At 51.4% G+C, this 21,998-nt stretch overlaps 1 protein-coding gene across 1 annotated transcript in view; it reads left to right on the top strand.

Moving 5' to 3' along the window:
• The window catches only part of Alpk3 (alpha kinase 3), a 39,984-nt gene that overhangs the window by 14,383 nt on the left and 3,603 nt on the right, over positions 1-21,998 (top strand). The window contains exons 4-12 of the mRNA XM_041660557.1: positions 5,549-5,666; positions 6,214-7,513; positions 12,746-14,804; positions 15,605-15,752; positions 16,056-16,183; positions 16,312-16,347; positions 18,948-19,228; positions 20,595-20,683; positions 21,408-21,631. Coding sequence (XP_041516491.1) covers positions 5,549-5,666; positions 6,214-7,513; positions 12,746-14,804; positions 15,605-15,752; positions 16,056-16,183; positions 16,312-16,347; positions 18,948-19,228; positions 20,595-20,683; positions 21,408-21,631 — 4,383 coding nt within the window. The remainder of the gene's footprint in view (positions 1-5,548; positions 5,667-6,213; positions 7,514-12,745; positions 14,805-15,604; positions 15,753-16,055; positions 16,184-16,311; positions 16,348-18,947; positions 19,229-20,594; positions 20,684-21,407; positions 21,632-21,998) is intronic.

Below are 21,998 nucleotides of genomic sequence, written 5' to 3'. Positions count from 1 at the left end.
CTTCCAACTGCTGAACCATTTCTCCAGCCTCCAAGAACCACATTTCTTAAAGAAGAAAAAAGTCAAGTGGTGATGGCCCAGTGGGACACTGAGGCAGGTAGATCTCTGAGTTCAAGGCCAGCCTGGTCTACAAAAATGAGTTCCAGGACAGCCAGGACTACCTAGAGAAACCCTGTCTCAAAAAACAAAAAATGGCCGGGCAGTGGTGGTGCACGCCTTTAATCCCAGAACTCGGGAGGCAGAGGCAGGTGGATCTCTGTGAGTTCGAGGCCAGCCTGGTCTACAAGAGCTAGTTCCAGGACAGGAACCAAAAGCTACGGAGAAACCCTGTCTCAAAAAACAAAAAATGTTTTTTTGGAGGGGAAGTAAGTCTAATATGACAACTTTTTAGGAGCAAAATTTTATACATTAACCCCAGAACCCTTTGGAAAGAAGGCTAGACCCTGGGCAGAGCTCCCTTAGGCCCCGTGGAGCTTGGTTTCCTCTTGTATGATGCAGGGTTACAGCTATCTCTTTTATAGCGGAGAGGGATGTGAATTCAGACCTCTGCTTACTCACTAGGTGACTTTTGCAGAAGTCTTAATTTCATGAACCTTGGTTTCCTTTTCCTTTTTTTCTTTTTAATTTTTTTTTTTCAAGACAGGGTTTCTCTGTGTAGGCTTAGCTGTCCTGGAACTCGCTCTGTAGACCAGACTGGCCTCGAACTCACAGAGATCTCCCTGCTTCTGCCTCCAAGTGCTGAGATTAAAGGTATGTGCCACCAGCACCAGGCTCATTTTCCAAAAAAAAAAAAAAACAAAACAACAACAACAACAACAAAAAAACCTACTTAAAAATGTGTATGTGTGTGTGTGTGCCAGAGTTTATGTGTATATCATGTGTGCACCAGTGCCCAAGTGGCCTGAAAAGGGCATCAGATCTGGAACTGGAGTTGCAGATAGTTGTGAGGTTCTGGTCACTGACCCTCAGTCCTCTGCAAGAGTGGCAAGTCAACTCGCAGACCCTCATTGCCTTTTTCTTCCAGTGAGGATTAGTGATTGCATTCTCCTTAGGACCAGCATAAGGGTTAGATGAGACAGACATGGGGAGTATTTCGTTCAGCTCAGCTTCTGGCACACAGGAAATCTTCAATAAGTGTGAGCAGTTTTGCTCAGGGGAACCAAGTGAATTCTATGTCTGAGTTCTCTTAAATCTCTCAACTCCCACTTCTTCAGATCTGAGTTTCTCCAAACTGGGAGTGGTTGGGATGAGGCTGTGGGTGTCCAAGTTGGGTTCTTAGGCAGCCGGCTAGCTGTGAAATGGATCACAGGTTAAGGGCCGATGTGAGGACACTGGCTCAGGTTTTGTTTTGAACTCTCCCGGCCAGAGCTCTGTCTCTCTGTATGTGGACATGCACACCTGCTGAGGGAGTGTGTGCACACGCACACCTGCTGAGGGGGTGTGTGCACACTCACACCTGTTGAGGGGGTGTGTGCACACACACACCTGCTCAGGGGGTGTGTGCTCAGCTGAGGCAAAAACCTAGCCTGTCCGGCTTTTGTGTGTTTATATAATAGAGCTCACATCATCCAGGGGATAACCAGCATGTTCCCCAAATAAATTCGTTTTCAAAGCCATTCCTGCTAGGAAGCCTTGATTGTCGGCTTGATCCCCACTGTGGGCAGACTCACAAGAAGCTCCCTATGGGGGTGAGGCTGTAGCTGAGTATGTGTGTATGTGTGTGTTGTGTGTGTGTGTGTGTGTTTGTGGGTGTGTGTTCAACAGGCTCCTCTTCGCCCCACACCGTTGCTCCACTCCAGCCTCTCTGGACTGGAGGCTGAGGATGTCCCGGGCAGGTCATGAAGCCAAAGACTCTTAGGCCCTGGTGGGTGAGATCATCTCACAAGGATGGTGAGAGCACCTGCGCTGGCCCGGACCACGTGTGCAGTGATGTAACCAGGGGCTTTAGCACACAGTGGAAACACAGGGCTCGATTTACAGCCAGCACAGCCTGGTGTGTCCCCGGGCCAAGCCAGCTGTAGCCTCGCCTCCCTTGCTCCCTGCTGCTGGGTGCTGTTCCCTGGCTTGCCCTCTGCTCTTCCTCACAGGCCATGGGGCAGTTCCTGTGTCAGGCATATCCCCCCCCCCCCATCCTTTGTTTGCTGTTCGCTTATTCCTTGACTCGCTCATCTATGAAATAACTACTACTCAGGCAGCGGCTCAGGTGGAGGAGGTACAGAAGCAAACAAAGGCTCCTTCCTGCCCACTTGGGTCTGGAGTCTAGCAGGACTGATGGCTCAGGTGCTGGGCTCTCAGGGCACCATGATTAGGGGAAGGAAGGGGTGGTGTGTTTCCGAGTCTTCTGAAATTCTGCTTAGTCTTTGGGTCTAGATCAAGTGTCACTTCAAACCCCAGCCAAGGAGCTTGCTTCCTTCTCTGGACCCTTGGCTCTTCATACCCTGTTGATGTATTCATCCGTAAATATTTACTCGCGGTGGACGGCGTGCCAGGCACTATTCTAGGAACTGGGGATACAGCAGCAAAGAACACTGATAAGTCCTCGCTGTCGTGACGCGGACATTCCATGACGGGCAGGATGCACACCGACTAACAAACTCAGCTTGTTGTGGCAGTGTGCTCTAGGAAGAAACGATGATGAAGAGGAAGTGCTGAGGGGAGAGAGCTGTAGGCTTGCAGGGGTGTTAGGAGGGCGTCTCTGAGGAGATATCTGGGAGGCGGAGCTCCACAGGAGCTGAGGTGTGGCCTCCTGGGCTGTGTTAGAGTGAGCCGGCAGGACTAGGTTGGGGCGCAGCTCGCAAAGGGGAGAGGAGAGGAGATGAGGGCAGTAGTAGGGCGTAGACTGTGTGGGCCTGTGTGAGATGGGAGCCCATGGGGCCTTGAGAGTGTGGGCATGAGTAGACCATGAGGGAAGTTTCACTCCTCTTGTGTTTCCATGGGCTGAAGAGAGGCCAGAACGGAAGCAGTTCAGCGAGGTCAGCGAGGAAGGTCTTCCTGGAATCCAAGTTAGAGACAAAGGTGATGGGGACCAGGTTGTGATAGGAAGTGGTCAGATTCTGGATCTGTTCCAAGGGGAGAGCCTTAGGACTGTCTGGCAGAGTGGGTGTGAGGGAAAGGAAGGGAAAAGAACGGCCCCCTGCTTTGGCCCGAGCCACACTGGGCAGATGGATTGTCCACTTACTGAGCTGGTGTGAATTTTCTTAAGATAAGAATGAGGACTCTGATGTGGTCACACCTGTCAGCTGCTCGGCCTTTGCGTGCAGACACAAATACAAAGTCAGTGATACAGGTCAGCTGTTGAGGGGAACGGGCCAGACTGGAGATGGCCACTTTAGGGGTCTTTGCTGCTCTTTGACCAGCTTGAACCAGTGTGGGAAGCGATCAGTGATTTAGCAATGTGCACTTCCCAGGTGACCTTGATGGACAGCTCTGGTGTAGCAAAGGCAACAGGAGCAGGGGAGAAAGAGCTCGATAAAAGATTTCTACAGGCTTCTGTGTGGTGGCGCACACCTTCATCCCAGCACTCAGAGGCAGGCAGATCTCTATGAGTTCAAGGCCAGCCTGGTGGTCTACATGGTTCAAGGACAGCTTGGGCTACAGAGAAAGTCTCAAAAACAAAACAAATTCCCAAAAGCCAACAACAAAATAAAAATAAATAAGTAAGTGAATAAATAAAAGATCTCCCTTCTTTTTCTTTTTTTTTTATATTTATTTATTATGTATACAATATTCTGCTTCCATGTGTGCCTGCAGGCCAGAAGAGGGCGCCAGATCTCATTACAGATGGTTGTGAGCCACCATGTGGTTGCTGGGAATTGAACTCAGGACCTTTGGAAGAGCAGGCAATGCTCTTAACCGCTGAGCCATCTCTCCAGCCCCCCTTCTTTTTCTTTTGAGACAGTTGCCTCTCATTTTGTAGCCAAGGCTAGCCTGAACCTGTAGGCATGAACCACCATGCCAGGTTTAGAAGCAGAATTTGTTTTTTTTTGTTTGTTTGTTTGTTTGTTTTTTTTTGGAAGCAGGATTTGGACAAATGTTGGCGTCCCTGTGACTCCCGTTAGTGTAGTTCCCTGTCTCTCACTGTAATCAGCATCAGCCCCTCAACAACAGAGCTGTCTCACAGAGCCTCAGAATTACATGTCCAGGTGCTAGGGAACAGCCCAGTCAGGAAAGCGCTTGCCCTCCAAACATGAAGACCCAGTGTGATCCCAGGCGCCGGCTGGCCGGCATGAAAGCCTGGATGTAGATGCATACACCTAGAACTCCAGCCGAAGGGAGGCAGAGACAGCAGGACCTCAGTGGAGCTCCAGACCCAAGAGAGAATCAACCTCAAAAGAAAACCACCTGTGTAGGCTTGGGTGTTGGTGTGTATGTGGAAAACGACATGTAGAAGACACAGTGTTGACCTCTGGCCTCCACATGCATGCACACCTATTCCCACACACATGTATGCACACATGCAAGCACACAAATGTGTACATGCATATACTACAAACACAATTAGAAATAAAAGTGACATTTCTAGAATTTAGATTAGCTGCCTTGATGTACATTAATGGGCCAATCAGCTGTGTCCAGGGAAGCAAGGGGCATGAGACTATGTAGTTATGAGCTCTGCCACACGGGCAGTCTGGGAGTCCCAAAGGAAGGGACTGGTAGTTTCTCTGTATAAAAGCTCTGGTTGTCCTGGAACTCTCTTTATAGACTGGGCTGGCCTCGACTTCACAGAGATCCATCTGTCTCTGCCTCCCGAGTGCTGGAAATAAAGGCGTGTGACACCACCACCACCTGGCAACTGGTAGGTTCTTTAGTTACCCTCATTACAGTGACTGTGTGTTTGTGTGTGACTATGTGTGTGTGTATGACTGTGTGTGTGTGTATTGGTGGGTAGGTGGATCAAGAGTATGTATGTGTGAGTGTGTGTGTGAATTGGTGGATAGGTGGATCAGGAGTGAGTGGATGGATGGGTGAGTATTTTAATTGTATTGTCAAAGGATGCAGCTTAGGAACTTGGAATCACAGCAGTGATGGGGTTTGTAGAGGCGGCCTAAGAGACAGAGTCCTTGCTGTACCCGAGGATATTGAATGGGCCATCATAGAAAGGAAGTTTGTTATCCCCAGTTATCAGTTGCTGGAAACCCCTCACCCCTTCCTACTAGAAACCTAAGAAGTCGCTTCCCCTGTTTTTTTTTTTTTTTTTTTTTGGTTTTTCGAGACAGGGTTTCTCTGTAGCTTTGGTGCTTTGGTGCCTGTCCTGGAACTAGCTCTTATAGACCAGGCTGGCCTCGAATTCCCAGAGATTCGCCTGCCTCTGCCTCCCGAGTGGTGGGATTAAAGGCATGCGCCACCACCGCCGGGCTCCCCTGGTTTTCTTTGTTCCCTTTGGAGGGAAAAAGTGAGCTGAACAGTAGGGGCGGGTGGGGCTTCCAGAGGGTCCAGGGCATGGGTACTGTCCAACCTCTTCAGGCAGTGCGGGAAGCCCTCACGGCTCTGACCCCTCCTATTTTGGATCTTGCATTAATATTATTCAATCACTTGCTTCCTTGTTCAGGGTACCCAGAGCCAGAGGTGACCTGGTACAAAGATGATATAGAACTGGACCGCTACTGCGGCTTGCCAAAATACGAGATCACTCACCAAGGCAACCGTCACACCCTGCAGCTGTACAGGTGAGGGAGAGGGGCCTACACCGGTTCCTGCCACAGGTCACGGAGTCAGCCGGGTGGAATGCCAGGCGCTCTCTGCAGTTAGAGGGCAGGGTTCTGCGGCTGAGTTGATCTACCTGGAACTGTGCTGTCTGCCAGTGTCTGGGATCTCCCAAGGCCAGGGTAGGAGTGCTTCTCACAGCCCCGAGTCTGTGCAACCAGAGGAGGTCCTGACCCGCAGAAACCTTTTCCATGAGGTCAGCAGACAGAAAAAGCAACGGTGTCACCATCCCTGCTCCCAGGGCTGTGTTGGTCACCTGCTTCTGAAGGGAGCTCTTCTGGGCCCCAAGTCTAATCCCCTCCTGGGACAGCGTGACCTTGGTCAGCTGTCAGTTGCTACCCTCTGTGGCCTCAGTTTCCTCCGCTGTAACTTAGGAAATTCCTGACGCCACAGGTAGGGCAGGATTCTGCTTGGGAGGGAGCATGTGGCCCATGCCAGAGGCTCTGGTTGTGGGGAGGAGGGCTCTCGTCTCCCAGGCGAAGAGATGGCGCCTCATGCTCCTGCCTCTAGGTGCCGGGAAGAAGACGCTGCCATCTACCAGGCCTCTGCCCGGAACACCAAGGGCATCGTGTCCTGCTCAGGGGTCCTAGAGGTGGGCACTATGACGGAGTACAAGATTCACCAGCGCTGGTTCGCCAAGTTAAAGCGCAAGGCTGCAGCCAAGATGCGGGAGATTGAGCAAAGCTGGAAGCATGGGAAGGAGGGCTCAGGGGAGGCCGACACTCTTCGCAAGATCAGTCCCGACCGCTTCCAAAGAAAGCGCCGACTGAGTGGAGCGGAAGTGGCGGTCCTCTCAACCCCCGCCAGGGAAATGGAAGAAGGGTCCTCGGCAACTTGGCAGGAAGGAGAGACTGAGTCTGCTCAGCACCCAGGTTTGGGTTTGATCAACAGCTTTGCTCCTGGAGAGGTACCCACCAATGGGGAGCCTGCCCCAGAGAACGGCGAAGATGGCGAGCATGGCTTGCTGACGTACATCTGTGAGGTCATGGAGCTGGGGCCCCAGAACGCCCCTCCGAAGGAGTCTGGGGCTAAGAAGAAAAGGAAAGACGAGGAGTGTAAGCCGGGAGTACAGAAGCCAGAGTTAGAAAAGGCAGATGGAAGCCAGTGCGCTTCAGAAAATGGTATCCCCAGTACAGACAAACCCAATTCCAGTAGAAGAGAGAAACCCGCCGATACACAGCCAGCTCAGACCCAGCCCAGAGTCAGGGGAGCACGTGGGCCTGGGCCTTCCGGAACAGAAAGCGCCAGGAAGTCAGCCTCTGCTGTGGGCATTCAAGACAAGATCCAGATTGTCGCTGCACCAGCCCTGGCCTCTGTCCCAGCCCCTGCACCAGTCCCTGCACCAGCCCCTGCACCAGCCTCTGTCCCAACCCCTAGCCCAAACCTCAGCTCAGAGCAGGTGTATTTCTCCCTGAAGGACATGTACATGGAGAGCACCCAGGGAGGCAGGCCCCAAGAAGAGGAGATGCCTCCACCTGCAAGAACCAGGTTACCCAGAGAAGGTCCCTCAGGGAAAGAGCCTGTCAGGGCTCGAGGTGAGAAGGTACCTGTGGCCTCTAGCCAGCCCACACCTTCCATGGTTCCCCCGCCTATCAAGCCTTTGAATAGGAAGAGATTTGCTCCTCCTAAACCCAAGATGGAGCCCACTACCACTTCTTCCTCAAGTCAGGCTCCAGAATCTATGGCCCAGAGCTTAGGGAAGGCTCCACCTCCAGCCTTGGCCCAGGTCCCCACACCTCCTGCCCGACGGAGACATGGCACCCGAGATAGCCCCTTGCAAGGACGGACAAGCTTCAAGACTCCAGGAGAGGTAAGTGTGGAGGCTGCTCTGGGAAACTGACCTCATGGAAACTCTCGTTGGAAGGGCTGGGCAGCCCGTGGGTGGTGGGCTATTTATAGAAGGGGGTGGGGAAGGACTGGAGGGGCAGCCAGGAGCAAGGGGGCACAGGCATGGCCCTTGCTCCACCATCCTCCAGACAGGAGCACACAGGCAGCATAGCCTGACTGTGTCTCTTGGTGTGAAAGAGTAGGCAGCTCCTGGTTGAGGGAAGAGGAGGAAGATACTGCTCTCTAGGGGTGGGGGTGGGGAGGAAGAGGGGTCAGTGGAGAGGTTTTTGTAGCCACGCTGAAGCTCCAGTGTTTCATGGGGGAGATGGGAGTGTTTCGTAGCATGCAATAGTCCCTGTGATGCTTTAAAAAAGGCTTAGGCAGGAAGACTGTTAGCCAAAGCTAACCTTGGATGGGTAGCAAGACCTTGTTTCAACCCCCCCCCCCACACACACACTCCCAAAACTGAATGTCTAAGAAGTACTGGTTTGTTCTGGTCTTTCTTAAGTTTTGGGATATGGTCTACCTATATATCTGGCTGACAACCCTCAGCAAGGTGTGATCTCGGGTGAGGAATAGTGGAAAATAATAATTCATAGCTATGGCAACTGGGTGCTTAGGAGGCAAACTAGGCGTGATGGCATAGCATATACCAGGGCAGGAGATAGGAAGCTGGGAGCAGGAGTCAGCCATTTCTAGAGAGCCTGCTGACCATAGAGTTCTAGCTTTTGGGACTACTAGACATGATTTAAATCTTTGAATTGTACTATTTCTTTAGGGTGAATGTGTGCATGTGCACAGAGGTCAGGGGACAACATGCAGGAGTTGGTTCTCTCCATTACTGTGTGGGTTCCACACAGCAAACTCAGGTCTTCAGGCCTGGCAGCAAGTGTTTCTCCCACGGAGGCCACCTTGGCAGCCCCAGACTGATTTGTGAAACTCAAATTCTACTTTCTGTGTTGACCGTGTTTTCTGTCCCACCAGGTCCCACAGTTGTTCAGTCCCAAAGAACCACACAGAGGTCTACATTAATTAATAAACTGATTGGCCTATTAGCTCAGGCTTCTTATTAACTAATTATAACTTATATTAGCCCATAATTCTTGTCTGGGTTAGCCACGTGGCTTGGTACCTTTTTCGGTGAGGCAATCACATCTGGCTTCCTCTGTGTCTGGGTGATGACTGCAGACTGACTCTTTCCTTCTCCCAGAATTCTCTTGTTCTCATTACCCCGCCTCTACTTCCTGCCTGGCTACTGGCCAATCAGCATTTTATTAAACAAATCTTTAGGGGTAAAACCATTGTCCCACAGCATTTCTGAGTTGAAGAAGGTGAAAAGGTGAGGTGAGAATGCGTGAAGGGGTTGGGATTTGACACAGCTGACAGAGTCCTTGCCTAGCCTAGCACGCAGGAAGGCCTGGGTTGTGTCCTCAGCACCACATGAACTGGGCGTGACTGTTAATGTCTACAGTCCTGGCATTCTGGAGGTAGAGACAGGGGATCAGAAGTTCAAGGCCACCTTGGACTTTGTAGGTAATTGTAGGCCGGCTTGCGAGGCATAAGACACTATCTCAAAAAAGAGAGGTAAAAAGTCCAAATACCCCAAGAAAGGCCTTGAAAATGGGCGGATACTGGAAACGACAGCCTCAGAGGCCCGAATGAAAATTAACAGCGTGAACACAAAAGGTGCGGCTGCTGGGGCTTTTCTCCGCTGTGAGATCGGGGCCAAGACAAAAGACCAAGAGTTTCTAGCAGGAAAACACCAAGTTAGACATCAGGCAGGTCTGAAACCAGTTTTCTCATGAGTTCTGCCTCCCTCTCCAGCCTGGAGTCCACTCAGTGGGGCCTGATGTTGAGAGGAGTTAGTGATGAGACCGTATCTCCCTGTGTTAACTCTGTCCAGGTTCCAGGACGTGCCCTGGCCCTTCACACTGACCCTCAGCCTAGTGCTGGGACCCGTGGGTCACACTGCTGGGGAGTGAGCTCATAGCTGAGCGCTTGCATCAAGTGTGCAAGCAAGCCTCTGATTCCCTGTCATCTGCCCCTTGGTGGGCAGCTGAGGACACGGTCATTAGCGTGTACAGTTTTAGGAAGTCCTCTAGGTCAGACTTGAGGTTAAGTCTCCTTGTGACCATGGTGACATGGTGGCAGAAGCCAGTTGTCTAGAATGTTGAGGGAGGAGGATGTTCTCTGTGTTCACAGGGCTGTGGTTCTAAGACCATGAGATGTAGCCCTGATGAAGATTTTAGTTTGTTTTCCCTCTGAATTCTCTTCTTTGTTTGAGGCAAGGCTCACAGGCGAAATTATGTGGCAGAGATGGGAAATTCTAGGGACAGTGTACTGGGGACATCGTGAAGAGGGAGCAGCGTGGGAAAGTGACCACTGAGACTCGTGAATAATTGACTTTATAAACCCTACACATAGCCAGGTGGTGGCACATGCCTTTATTCTCAACTCTTGAGAGGCAGAGGCAGGTGGATCTCTGTGAGTTCGAGGCCAGCCTGCTCTACAGAGCTAGTCCCAGGACAGCCAGAGATACACAGAGAAACCTTGTCTCAAAAAACCAAATAAAATAAATGTTACACCTTTCTAAACATTCCCGAGTTTGAGAACAAATGTAGCTGGGGCCATCATTCAAGTATCAAGCTGGCCACTGGGTGGCACACATAGAGGACAGATCCAAATACCACAGGAGAGGACTTGAAAATGGGCCAACATGAAAATCACAACCTCAGAGGCTTGAGCGGAACTTATTGCTTGAACACGATCAAGGAGATTACCTCCTAAGTAAACGTTTTGGGGCCAGGGGGATGGCTCAGCAGTTAAGGATGCTGGCTGTTCTTCCAGGGGACCCAAGGTTAGTTTCCAATACCCAGCTCTCTACTGCCTCAACTCCAGCTCCAGAGGATCCAGGGTCATATCGATCCCATCTCCATCTTCCAGAAACTGCCCCCTCTTGTAGCCATTGTGTGTGAGCACTCTCTTGTCATGGTTAGCTGCTTCTAAGTCAGAGATGAGTCCAAGACCCAGCTCTTTTTATTTTATTTTATTTTTTTTGGAGACAAAGTCTCATTATGTAGCCCTGGGTGTCCTGGAACTCATTTTGTAGACCAGGCTAGCCTGCTCGAACTCACAGAGATCTGCCTACCTCTGCCTCTGTCTCCAGAGTGCTGTTAGGAAAGGTTCTCACCAGCACACCTGACAACCTAACTTTGTAACAAAGCACCTGCTGGTCTTGAAGAGGACCAGCTTTTGTTTCCCATCTCCACTCTGAATGGCTTATAAACCCCCTGCACCAATCCTGTGCTCTCTTCTGGGCTCCTCGGGCGCCTGAACTCACGTGCACAGACACATACACACACGAGTTAGTGTAATAAGCCCAAGAGCAAAGGGCTGGCGAGAGGTTCGGGAAGTGGAGGCATTTGACGCTGAGCCTGACCACCTGATTAGATACGCACATGGTGGAGGGGACAGCGGAGTCTTGCAGGTTGTCCTGTATGTGACCTCCATGTCCTTTGACCTCTACATCCCCGACCTACTCACGCGCCATGGTATATGTACACATACAGACATTAAGTGTAATAAAAATATAACATGAAACAACAGCATCAAAAAACAAACAAACAAAAAACCCCACAAGTTCAACAAACCACAAATAAGGGAGAGATGGCCCAGTGGTTAAGAGTCCTGGTTGCCCTTCCAGAGGACCTGAGTTCAATTCCCAGCACCCACAGTGTAGCTTACAACCTGTAATTCCAGCTCCAGGGGACAGGACCCTCTTCTGGCCTTCAAGGGCACTATGCATAAACCACAAATAGGATAAATGCACATTTAAAAAATAAACTGTTGAAAAGTAAAGAAAATGTAACAATTTTTAAAATAGATAGAGGAAAATAATGCATTTCTTATAGGGGAACATTTGTTTGAGTGACCACAGATTTCTCATCCCAGAAAAGGAGGCTGAAAGAAAGTGGAATTTAACTGATAAAAGAAAAAACTTCAAAATCAAATTATATATTTAGTAAAAATATTTTTGAGTGTTAAAGGCAAACTATGAATGTTTGGCCAGCGTGTCTGTTCTAGAAGAATTGCTCAATAAATTCTTCAGAGGAGACCGATACAGTGCAGTTTTCAGTATCAAGGATGAGCTGTGGATCTGGGGATGGAGCTCAGTTGGTCAAGGCCGCACTAACCCTGGGTTCGTCCCCAGCACTTGGTAAACTGTGGTGATGTGCGCCTCCCCTGCGACACCCTGGAGAAGGAGCCAGTAGGACCAGGAGTTTGGGGTTCCTCTGCTGTAATTCCTCCTCTGTGGGCTGCAGAGTGAGACCTTGTTTCAAACACAAAATAAACCAGAAGAGGAAAGATTAATGTATTATTTAGCAGCGGTTGGATTTGTTCTTTTTCATTTAACTGACTTAATAATCATTTCAAAAAGTTAAAAAAAAAGGTTAAAAATTCTTTTTATTTATTTATTTTTTTCTGAGACAGGATTTCTCTGTGTAGCTTTGGAGCCTGTCCTGGAACTCACTTTGTAGACCAGGCTGGCCTTGAGCTCACAGAGATCTGCCTGCCTCTGCCTTCCGAGTGCTGGGATTAAAGGTGTGTGCCACCACAGCCTGACTCAGTTTACCTATAATTCTATACAAGCCAATTATTACATAGGAGAAGGACTGGCCAGAATGGTGGCTTGTGCCTGTAATCCCAGCACTTAGGAGGTTGAAGCAGGAGGATCAGTAGTTCAAAGCTTGCCTCAATTACAGAATGAGTTTGAGGCTAGACTGTGCTGCCAATGACCGTTTGAAACTCCTGCTCTCTACCTTTCAAAAGATAGAAAGACAGACAAAGGGGGGGGCACACAAATGGAAGTTCTGAAAGCCCTGGGGCAAAGACAAAATCCTCCTAACGGCAGAGGTGAAGGCAGGGTCAGCTATGAGGAGAATCTTTCAAGATGGGCAGGATTTATTCAGGGAGAGGCCAGAAGGACAGAGAGGCTCGGGTTCTAGATATTCCTTAATCTAGTTTCTGGGATCAGGACATGAGGCTTTGGGATTCTACATATGTGCCTGCCTGATCTTTAGCATGCCCGAGGAACCCAGTGGCAAGATTCCCTTCAGAGCAGTTCTGAATGAGGCCAGAGAAAGCTGGGGTGCCATATTGCAGAGAGCCCAGCACAGGTGTAGTTAAGACTTTGCTTTTGGCCATGTGTTCTCAGGTTCTGGAGTCCCAGGCAACCATGACTTCTGCCACGTCTGCCAGCAGCAGTCCCGATACCATCTCTGTTGACCATGGCACCCCTGGAACTCAAGGCGTCGTGGAGCCCATGGATACGGACACTCAGGAGGCTGGGAGGACGCGTGTTGATGGGAGAGTTGGAGGCAGGAAGAAAACACAGACAGATGGAAAGCCGCAGGTGGATGGAAGGACCCCGGGAGATGGAACACGAGCCTCCCGGAGGACACAGTCTGATGGGAAGGCACAGGTGGATATTGCGACACAAGAAAGTGAGAGGCCGCAGTCAGACAGGAGTTCACAGAAGGATTCAGCGACACAGAGAAGGGAGGATATGCAGGTAGGACAGACACAGGCAGATGAGAAGTCACAGCAAGATCCGAGAGACACAAGGATATGTGAAAAAAAGGAGACACAGTTGGTGGACAGCATCCCTACAGCTTTCAAAACCCAGCCAGAGCAACCATCTGTGGTCAACCTCAGCTCAACACCCCGAGCCTTTAAACCCTCACCATCAGAATGCCCTAGAACTGATCAGGTTATGGAATGTGTTGAGACGAGCCCGGAAGCATCTCGTGTCCAAGAAAAATCTGGTTTCATGCTTAGGTCTGAAGAGCCCCCAGTGACAGCCTTCAGAAGTGATGAGGACACTGGACTAGATCCCGTGTCAGGGAACTATGTGTGCCCAGCACAGCTGCCTCCTGAGGGGAACTCAGCACAGTTGGGAGGAGAAACACATCAAAAGTCAGAGTGGTTAGGTCCGGTCAAGGCCAAGCAAGAGGGCAGTCTGTTTCAGTGTCCCAAGGAGGAGCAGCCGGTGGAAACGCTGTCTGTGGATCTCCCTGGTGGGCATCCAGCTGGCTTGAGTCAGGAGGTGCCCGCCACACCCTCTTTTTCTGGAACTGGCCTGACCAATAGACCGCAGGAGGGGCTACCCAGCACCACAGCTTCTCAGCACATGCGCATGGGCGACTTCCGCCCCACCAGGGACAAGGACCTACTGAGTTCTGCTTCCACTCTACAAATGGGGCCAGGGTCCCCCACCCAGAGTCACCCACCAGAAGTCACGGCTCCCAGTAGTGAGGGAGTCTGTGCCAAGGAGCCGAATGCGGAGGGGAGCTCCTCAGGTCCCCGGAGCTGTGACCCTGGGCTTATAGATTCCCTGAAGAACTACTTGCTTCTGCTGCTGAAGCTTTCCAGCCCGGAGACAAGCGAAGCCAGGGCAGACTCCCAGGAAGAGGCTGCTGCTGGAGGCCCAGCTTCCTCCTCTACTCTGGTCCCCACCATGGAAGTGGCAGGCCTGAGTCCCAGGACATCCAGGCGCATCCTGGACCGCGTAGAGAACAATCACTTGGTGCAGAGTGCGCAGACCCTGTTGCTGAGTCCCTGCACCTCCCGCCGCCTCACCGGCCTCCTGGACCGTGAGGTACAGGCTGGCCAGCAGGCCCTGGCTGCTGCCCAGTGCTCCCGGGGCCCGTGCCCCAGCCCCCTTACCATTCCTGCCATTGTGGTGGGCGAGGAAGGCTCTGGTACTTGTGAGGAAGGGGATTCCAGGGAGGAGACCTCCCAGGAAAGTGACAAGAACGGACTGCTAAGAGAGGTGGGTGGGCAAACGGTGGAGGGTAGAACCCAGGAGCCCTGCCAGGAAGAAGCGACCCCAGGGGAGGCTTTGACAGGTCTCCCTGCAGCGACACCCGAGGAACTGGCTCTAGGGGCCCGGAGGAAGCGGTTCCTCCCTAAGGTCAGAGCAACATCAGATGGAGATGCGAACAAGGCTGAAGAAAGGGAGAGCCCCACAGTTTCCCCTCGGGGACCCAGGAAGGGCCTGACACCTGAGTCCCTAGGGACTCCAGGGCGGGAGAGACGGTCCCCTACCCAGGCCCGAAAGAGCAGCATGCTAGAGGTGCCCGGGACAGATGAGCCTACAACTGGAGACCTGGGCTCCAGACCCAAAGCCGGTGCCTTGGACTCAGAGCCTGCCCCAGATGAAGGCAAGCAGGAAGCTCTAGCCAAGCCAAAGAACGCCAAAGACCTGCTAAAAGGTGAGTGCTGGGGACAGAGAGGCCAGGAAGCTGCAGCCTAGCTGAGCATAGTATTCCCGTGCCTGCACCACACCACGGCAAAGGGTAGGGAGGTGGGAGGGGAGGCAGGAGGGGACAACAACACGGGGCGCCTCCCTGTTTGGGATCAACAGGGTCCCTTGGGAGCAGCACTTCGTGAGCTATCAGAAAGGCCTGGAGCTTGTCATGCTCTCTTTCCTCAGAAGCGAGGTGACATTGGCAGCAGTTTTGGCGCAGTCAGGGTAAAGGCACAGGAGAAATCAAGTACTAGGTGAGGTGCTGTGGTGAGCGGCTTTGAACCCAGCACTCGAGACTAAGGCAGAAGAACTGAGAAAGTTCAAGGTCAGATCCTGTCCGAAAACCAAACCCAAACAACAAAACAAAGCAAGCAAGCAAAAAGGCGCCACTCAGCGCAGGACCTGGCTTCGGTGGCTCCACGGTCACCATTGCCCCTTACTAGACTTGTTCCACGGTTACCCTAGGGTCAAGATAAGACTCAAAGGCAGGTCTGTGGAGACGGGAACCTTTATTGACTGCTGGTTACTGTTGGTATGCTTAGCTATGAGTCCCTCCCGGGCCTGGGCTTGGGGTGATTTTTATTTTCCTGGTTAAGATGTGTGTGCTGGGGGCGGGGTCAGGGTAGGAGCCTGAGATATGGGTGGGAGGCAGCCAGGGCTACAAAATGCTGGGTTTATGTTCACTGTTTCTCTCAACCCAGGGATGCAAGGGCGTGGCCAGAGAGGGCACCGGGTGCTGGGGATGTAACGGGATCCTGTTCGCAGCCCCACAGGTGATTCGGAAAATTCGGGTGGAGCAGTTTCCGGATTCTTCTGGCAGTCTGAAGCTCTGGTGCCAGTTTTTCAATATCGTTAGCGACTCAGTCCTGACATGGGCGAAGGATCAGCACCCAGTGGGCGAGGTGAGCAGGAGGTAAGCCGCCTGGGTACCACAGTCACGGTGGACACTGGCCTGATGCTTTCAGTCCATCCCCTCGTCTCATCCTCACGGCCGCCCCAGGGAGATCAGGAAATTGAAGCTCAGAGACCTTATCACGGGTCCTAAATCACACAGCAAGTGCCATCTGTGTGACCAAGGACCCGTCTGTGACCACGGACCCTTTTACCACCTTCCCAGGGCTCCCAGAGCCTGGGTTCCCAGCAGCCTGTGAGAGTTGGGTCGAAGGCCCTGTGTCATGGCGCTGACCCTCACGAGAAAGGTCTCTGTTCTCTCTAGTGCAGGGGACGAGGGCCCGGCGGCCTTGGCCATCGTGCAGGCATCTCCCGTGGACTGTGGTTTATATCGCTGTACCATCCATAATGAGCATGGCTCTGCCTCAACTGACTTCTGCCTTAGCCCTGAGGGTGAGTGTGGTCCTGCTAGGATCTCGGCGGGCCTGGCCTTGTGGGTGGCAGCCCTGTATTGTGCAGGGATGGCACTCTGCCCAGACAGACAGCCTGAAGGCAGTGGCATCCTCTTTTTCTCCACACAGTGCTGTCTGGCTTCATCTCCAGGGAGGAAGGTGAAGGTATGTTGCCCGTCTGGGTATGGGGTGGGCCTTCATCCCCAGCTCCACCCTTTGCAGGGTTCCCTTCCTTAGCTTTTTACAATCCTCCCTAAATCCACACGCTGCTCCCCGTTGCCCATCTGTGTCCATGTGTTGGTTGAAGTCAGGAGCCGCTAATCTATTTGGCTGGTGCGTCTCTTGTTTTGTCTAATGTCGCTGTCCCCACCCCTATTTGTTTTCCTTCCTGCATTCATTTGCTGAAGTCACTTGATACACAGAACTTCTCTTTGGTCTGTTTGTATGTGAGCAGGGACACGTGCGTGTGTAGAGATGCTAGTCATCAACTTTGAGTGTTGCTCCTCAGGAGAGCTGCTCTTTTTGAGACAAGCTCTCTCAGCCAGACCTGGGTCTCTTCAGTTTGGCTGGTCAGCAAACCCCAGGGATCTTCCTGTCTCTGTCTCTCCATGGCTAGGATTCACGACAGCCTTTCCTGAATGGGGATAACTCAGGTGCTCATGCCTTAGTGGCAAGCATTCATCAAACTGAGCCCTCTTCCCAACCCCTGTACAATTCTCACGGTCTAGATTTCATTCACTCTGTCTTCATGTACTAAATTTTTCCATCTATATGCTTCTTCAAAACTAATAATCAAGGGTCTGGCTGACTATGGCTGCTGGGTGTTAGGGGATGAAGATGGGGATGGAGACAAGCTCTTTGGGCAATTGGTGAGCAAGGAACTCCCCCAAAGGGTGAACATGGATGTGACCTTCAGAAGGCTTCCCAGGCCAAGGGCATCTATGGACTAGAACCCATTCTTGGAATTAGGAAGTTGGGTCAGATTCAGATTCAGGTGTAACGGATTATTTGTTTGTTTGTTTGTTTTCTTGGCAAGAATAATCCACAGACTGGATGTAGTGTTACAGGCTTAGAACCCCAACTCTTGGGTGGCTGAGGCAGGAGGATTCAAGGTTTGCCTGGGCTGTATAGTGAGCCATTGTCTCTGAAATCAAAAAGACAAAAGCAGCGACTCACAGGAGTACTGTTTATCCCTTTCCTCCTAGCTGGAGGCAGGTGCCGCTACATCCTTCCACTTGTAGATTACTACATTGCCCATTGCTCATTGGTTCGGCAACCCCTCTGCAAAGTTCAACAATACCGTTCCCCACCCTGCTTTGTTGTGTGGGCTGACTTAGTGGTCACTGATGATTGCCTAAGTCCATCGTCTCTTTGGGAGTCACAGCATGGACCACTTTGTCGTCCTTCACCAGTCGAGAAGAGTTGACATGGTCACCTCAACATGAGCTTTCTGAGAGAAGGGGAAGCTAAGCACTTGCTTCCCTTGTACCTATGGCTTCAGAATAATGAGTTTATCTCTGGGAAGCCTCCAGTGTGACCAGTGAGGCTTGTTATTATTTCCATGGGGGGCTGGGAGGTTTTTTAGTTACCGTTATGAACTAGTGGGCTTTGGCATATTTGATATGCACAAATGCCTCACGCTAATTATTTTCTTTGTTGCTAAAATTGCTCCATTTTGGGCCAGATGGGGCCCCTTTGGTCGGCTCTTACACTCTTATGACAACTCTTATGTAGGTTTCATTGTTGTTTTGTTTTTACAGTGGTGGGGATTGAACCCAGGGCCTGGCAGATGCTCACCTATTGAACTTACCTCCAACCCCCTTTCTTTCCTTTTATTTTGAGACAGAGCCTCAGTAAGTTGCCTACACTGGCCTGAAGTTCACCCCACAGTAGCCCAGGCAGGCTCTGACCCTGTGGTCCTGCGACCTCAGCCTCCCAAGTTCCTAGGATGAAAGGCCTGTACCCTGAGGCCTGGCTTCCCAGTAGTTCATGGTCACGTCCTTCTTTCCTGATGGTATACAATGTTCTAGACCCATACCATAAGCTTCCTGTTGAGCCTTGGAACCAGTTGTTTCTTCAGGGAGTTCTGCTTTCTTTTAGTGGGAAATATGCTTTGTAGCCACGCTAAGGTCTAGTGCTGGTCACTGCTATTGAATTGATCCGGTAAATTTTTCTTTATCAAACATGTTGGCTGAAATAGTCATTGATTTATTTGCTCAAAACACTTAACTCTGTGAGGTCACTCTGATGATCTACAAATGCCATGGAAGATGCTGGCTGCCGGGTGGTGGTGGTGCACACCTTTAATCCCAGCACTCGGAAGGCAGAGGCAGGCGGATCTCTATGAGTTTGAGGACAGCCTGGCCTACAAGAGCTAGTTTCAGGACAGCTAGGGCTGTTGCACAGAGAAACCCTGTCTCAACAAATCAACCAACCATCCAACCAACCAACCAACAAACAAACAAAAAGTAAATAAATAAAAAGGAGACGCTGGCCTTCTGCAGGCTCCTGCTGAGTCCTCACCCATGGGTGTGATAGGAGCAGCGTTAAGTGGTAGGAGTCCCATCAGGTAGCTTCTGCCCCAAACACCCTCCTGTGTGACAGTTTTTTATCCCAAGCCCCGTTCTTCCTATGCACCCTGCACTGGTCAGGCAGGAGATGCAGGATGGACAACATGGGGACTGTTTGAGCCCTTTCGGACCTGTGGACCCTGGATCAGTCAGGCCGGAGATGCGAGTCCCTATGTCTCTCCTGTTCCCCTTCAGTTGGAGAAGAGATTGAGATGACCCCCATGGTGTTTGCCAAGGGTCTGGCTGACTCTGGCTGCTGGGGGGACAAGCTCTTTGGGCGATTGGTGAGCGAGGAACTTCGAGGGGGTAGACATGGATGTGGCCTTCAGAAGGCTTCCCAGGCCAAGGTCATCTACGGGCTAGAACCCATCTTCGAATCCGGCTGCACGTGCGTCATCAAGGTGTCCAGCCTGCTTGTGTTTGGACCCAGCAGTGAGACTTCTCTTCTGGGCAGAAATTATGACGTCACTATCCAGGTACTGTTCCCCCCTTTCCCCTCCCCCTTTTCCCCCCTCATGCGCCCTCCCTGTACTCTCTTACCGTTTCCCCTTCCCCAGCCTGGGTTCTTTTGGAAGACCCACACAGTGATAGACGCCACTTCTGTTCCAAGTTCACGAGGCTTCTAGGCACTGGCTGAGATGGAACCGTGAATCCAGACTCTTGACCTCAGAGAGCGTTAGTTAGTCTCAGGACTATTTGCAACCTACTTTGTGTGTGTATGTGTGCATGTGCTGTGTGCACACACGTGTACCCATGCAGAAGACAGAGAAGGATGTTGGGTATCCTGCCCTGCCACTCTCTGCTTTATCCAATTAACACAGGGTCTCTTACTGAACCTGCAGCTAGGCTGGCAGCCAGTAAGACCTAGCAGCCCAGATACAGGATTGCATATAGCCAAGGCTGACTTTTTACATGGGTCCTTGGGATTAGAACTCAGATCTTCATGTGTGTGCAACAAATGCTCTTATATTGTCTTTTGAGTCAGGATTTTTCTATGTAGCTCTGGCTGACCTGGAACTTGCTCTGTAGACCAGGCTGGTTTTAAACTCTCAGAGAGCCACCTGGCCCTGCCTCCTGAGTGCTGAGATTAAAGGGATGTGCTATTATACCCAATTAAAATTCTTTTTTAACTAGGTAGTGGTGGCGCACACCTTTAATACCAGCACTTGGGAGGCAGACACAGGTGGATTCCTATGAGTTTGAGGTCAGCCTGGTCTACAGAGCAAGGTTCAGGACAGGCTCCAAAGCTACAGGGAAACCCTGTCTCCAAAAACAACAACAATAATAATTTTTTTTGCATGTGTATGGCTGTTTTGCCTATATGTGTGTGTGGCACTGAGAAAGGGGTGTCAGATCCCCTGAGCTGGTGGCAAGGGACCACGTGAGCCTGGGAACCAAACCTAGGTCCTCTGAACCATCAGTCCACCATGGATCTACCTCTCCAGCCCCCAAATTATCCTTTTTGTAGCAGAAGCCTTTCTCCTGCTTCAGATCCAATCTCACTGAAGCCTTGCTGTGTGAAATAAAAGGGAGTAGTGTGGGCGGGGAGGAGAGAGTACCCCACATTCTGCGGAGGGGTCCCTGGGGCTCCATTCCCTAGTATTAAGGCTCCAGCACACCCAGTTCAGAAGCCACTTTGAAAACCTAAATTTGACAAAAAGCCCACAGCGCGTTGTTATTCATAAGAGAAAATTAGGTGCAGAGAAGAAAACCTGAAGCCGTGAGCCTTGCTTTCCACGGGGCTGGAATTCTCCCTGCAGGCCCCTGGCAGGCAGCCATGCATTCACTCAGACAGCTGTGGAACTTCCTGGCTGATGAGATTTGCTTTCTTCTAATCCACAGGGGTGCAAAATCCAGAACATGAGTCGGGAGTACTGCAAAATCTTTGCAGCTGAAGCCCGGGCAGCGCCTGGTTTTGGGGAGGTACCTGAGTAAGTATCCCAAGGGGGGGTTGTGTAGTACATCCCGTGGGCTTGTGGAAGTGATTTCGCAACCACCCAGGGCCCTCCTGAGTTCCAACCAGGTGCAGATTGCCTCACAGCCGCCCCACGCTCAGCTCCCTTATTTGGAAGCAACGACATCAAGATTCACCATCCACTTTAGGAAAGACACACACACACACACACACACACACACACACACACACACCAACGAGATTCCTTCCCCTCACCTTTAGCCCAAAATTTGCCAGTTGTGCAGATCCTGGGGCTCTGGATAGGGGACAGGGTGGGTAAGCTAGGCATCTGGGGAAGACGCTAATGTGGCAGGTGGGCAGGGCGGGGCAGCATGGTCTCTAGGCGTGAACTGTGAATGCCTCCTCACGGCTGGTCTCCCGCTGGCATCAAGCCCTCAAGCCTTGCTGAAGTCCCTTAAATCCTTCCTGCAGGTGTCCTTTCTATTTGCACACACTTTCCCCAGCCCTCACCCAAACACAGCTGCCTGGGGCCACAGCAGGGTTGAATTTTAGTCCTACTGACCACAGAGAACGGGCCCAACTCTGAAGTCAGCGGCCATTTTCCATGCTCCCTCTGTCCCCAGGGCTGAGAACTCTCTCCAGGAAGGTCCGGTCTTTTAGATAGAGAATGAACAGGGCAGGAGGAAGGGGGCCCTCTGTGGCCACTCTTCCGACTTACTGCAGGGCACAACTGTCTTTAGGATCATCCCACTCTACTTGATCTACCGGCCTGCAAACAATATACCTTATGCTACACTGGAGGAAGATCTGGGCAAGCCCCTGCAGTCTTACTGTTCCCGGCAATGGGGCTGGGCTGGGGCCCCAGCAGCATCTAGCAGCTCAGAGGCCATGCAGAAATGCCAGACCTTTCAGCACTGGCTGTATCAGTGGACAAATGGCAGCTTCCTTGTGACTGATTTGGCAGGTATGAGGGTGGAGGGTGCACGGGTGCATGGTGTGGAAGCATGCGGAGAAGGCATTGCTCAGCGCATGGTTGCCCGCTCACAATCACGGAGCCTCCTCTGTGCTGGTGATTTTATTATAACTGAGATCGGGCAGAGACTGCATGCATGCAACCCTTAGCTATACCATGGCCTGGTGGACCCAGTTTGTAATGTCGTTATGTTTAAAGGGGTGAAATCCAGACCCACCTAAAATGGAAAAGATTGGTTTCAGATCTCAGTTTTTTTATTATGCAAAGTTATGTAAAATAGTTGGGTTTTTGTTTTAGTTTTTGTGTTTGAGACAGTTCTTGCTATCTAGCCCTGGCTGGCCTGGAACCCGATATGTAG

Source organism: Microtus oregoni, unplaced genomic scaffold (genome assembly GCF_018167655.1).
Source record: "Microtus oregoni isolate MIOR12 unplaced genomic scaffold, Mior012 000000F_ref0000247, whole genome shotgun sequence".
Lineage (NCBI taxonomy): Eukaryota > Metazoa > Chordata > Mammalia > Rodentia > Cricetidae > Microtus > Microtus oregoni.
The sequence above is the reverse complement of the archived record's forward strand: the minus strand, read 5'-3'. Positions and strand labels throughout refer to the sequence as shown.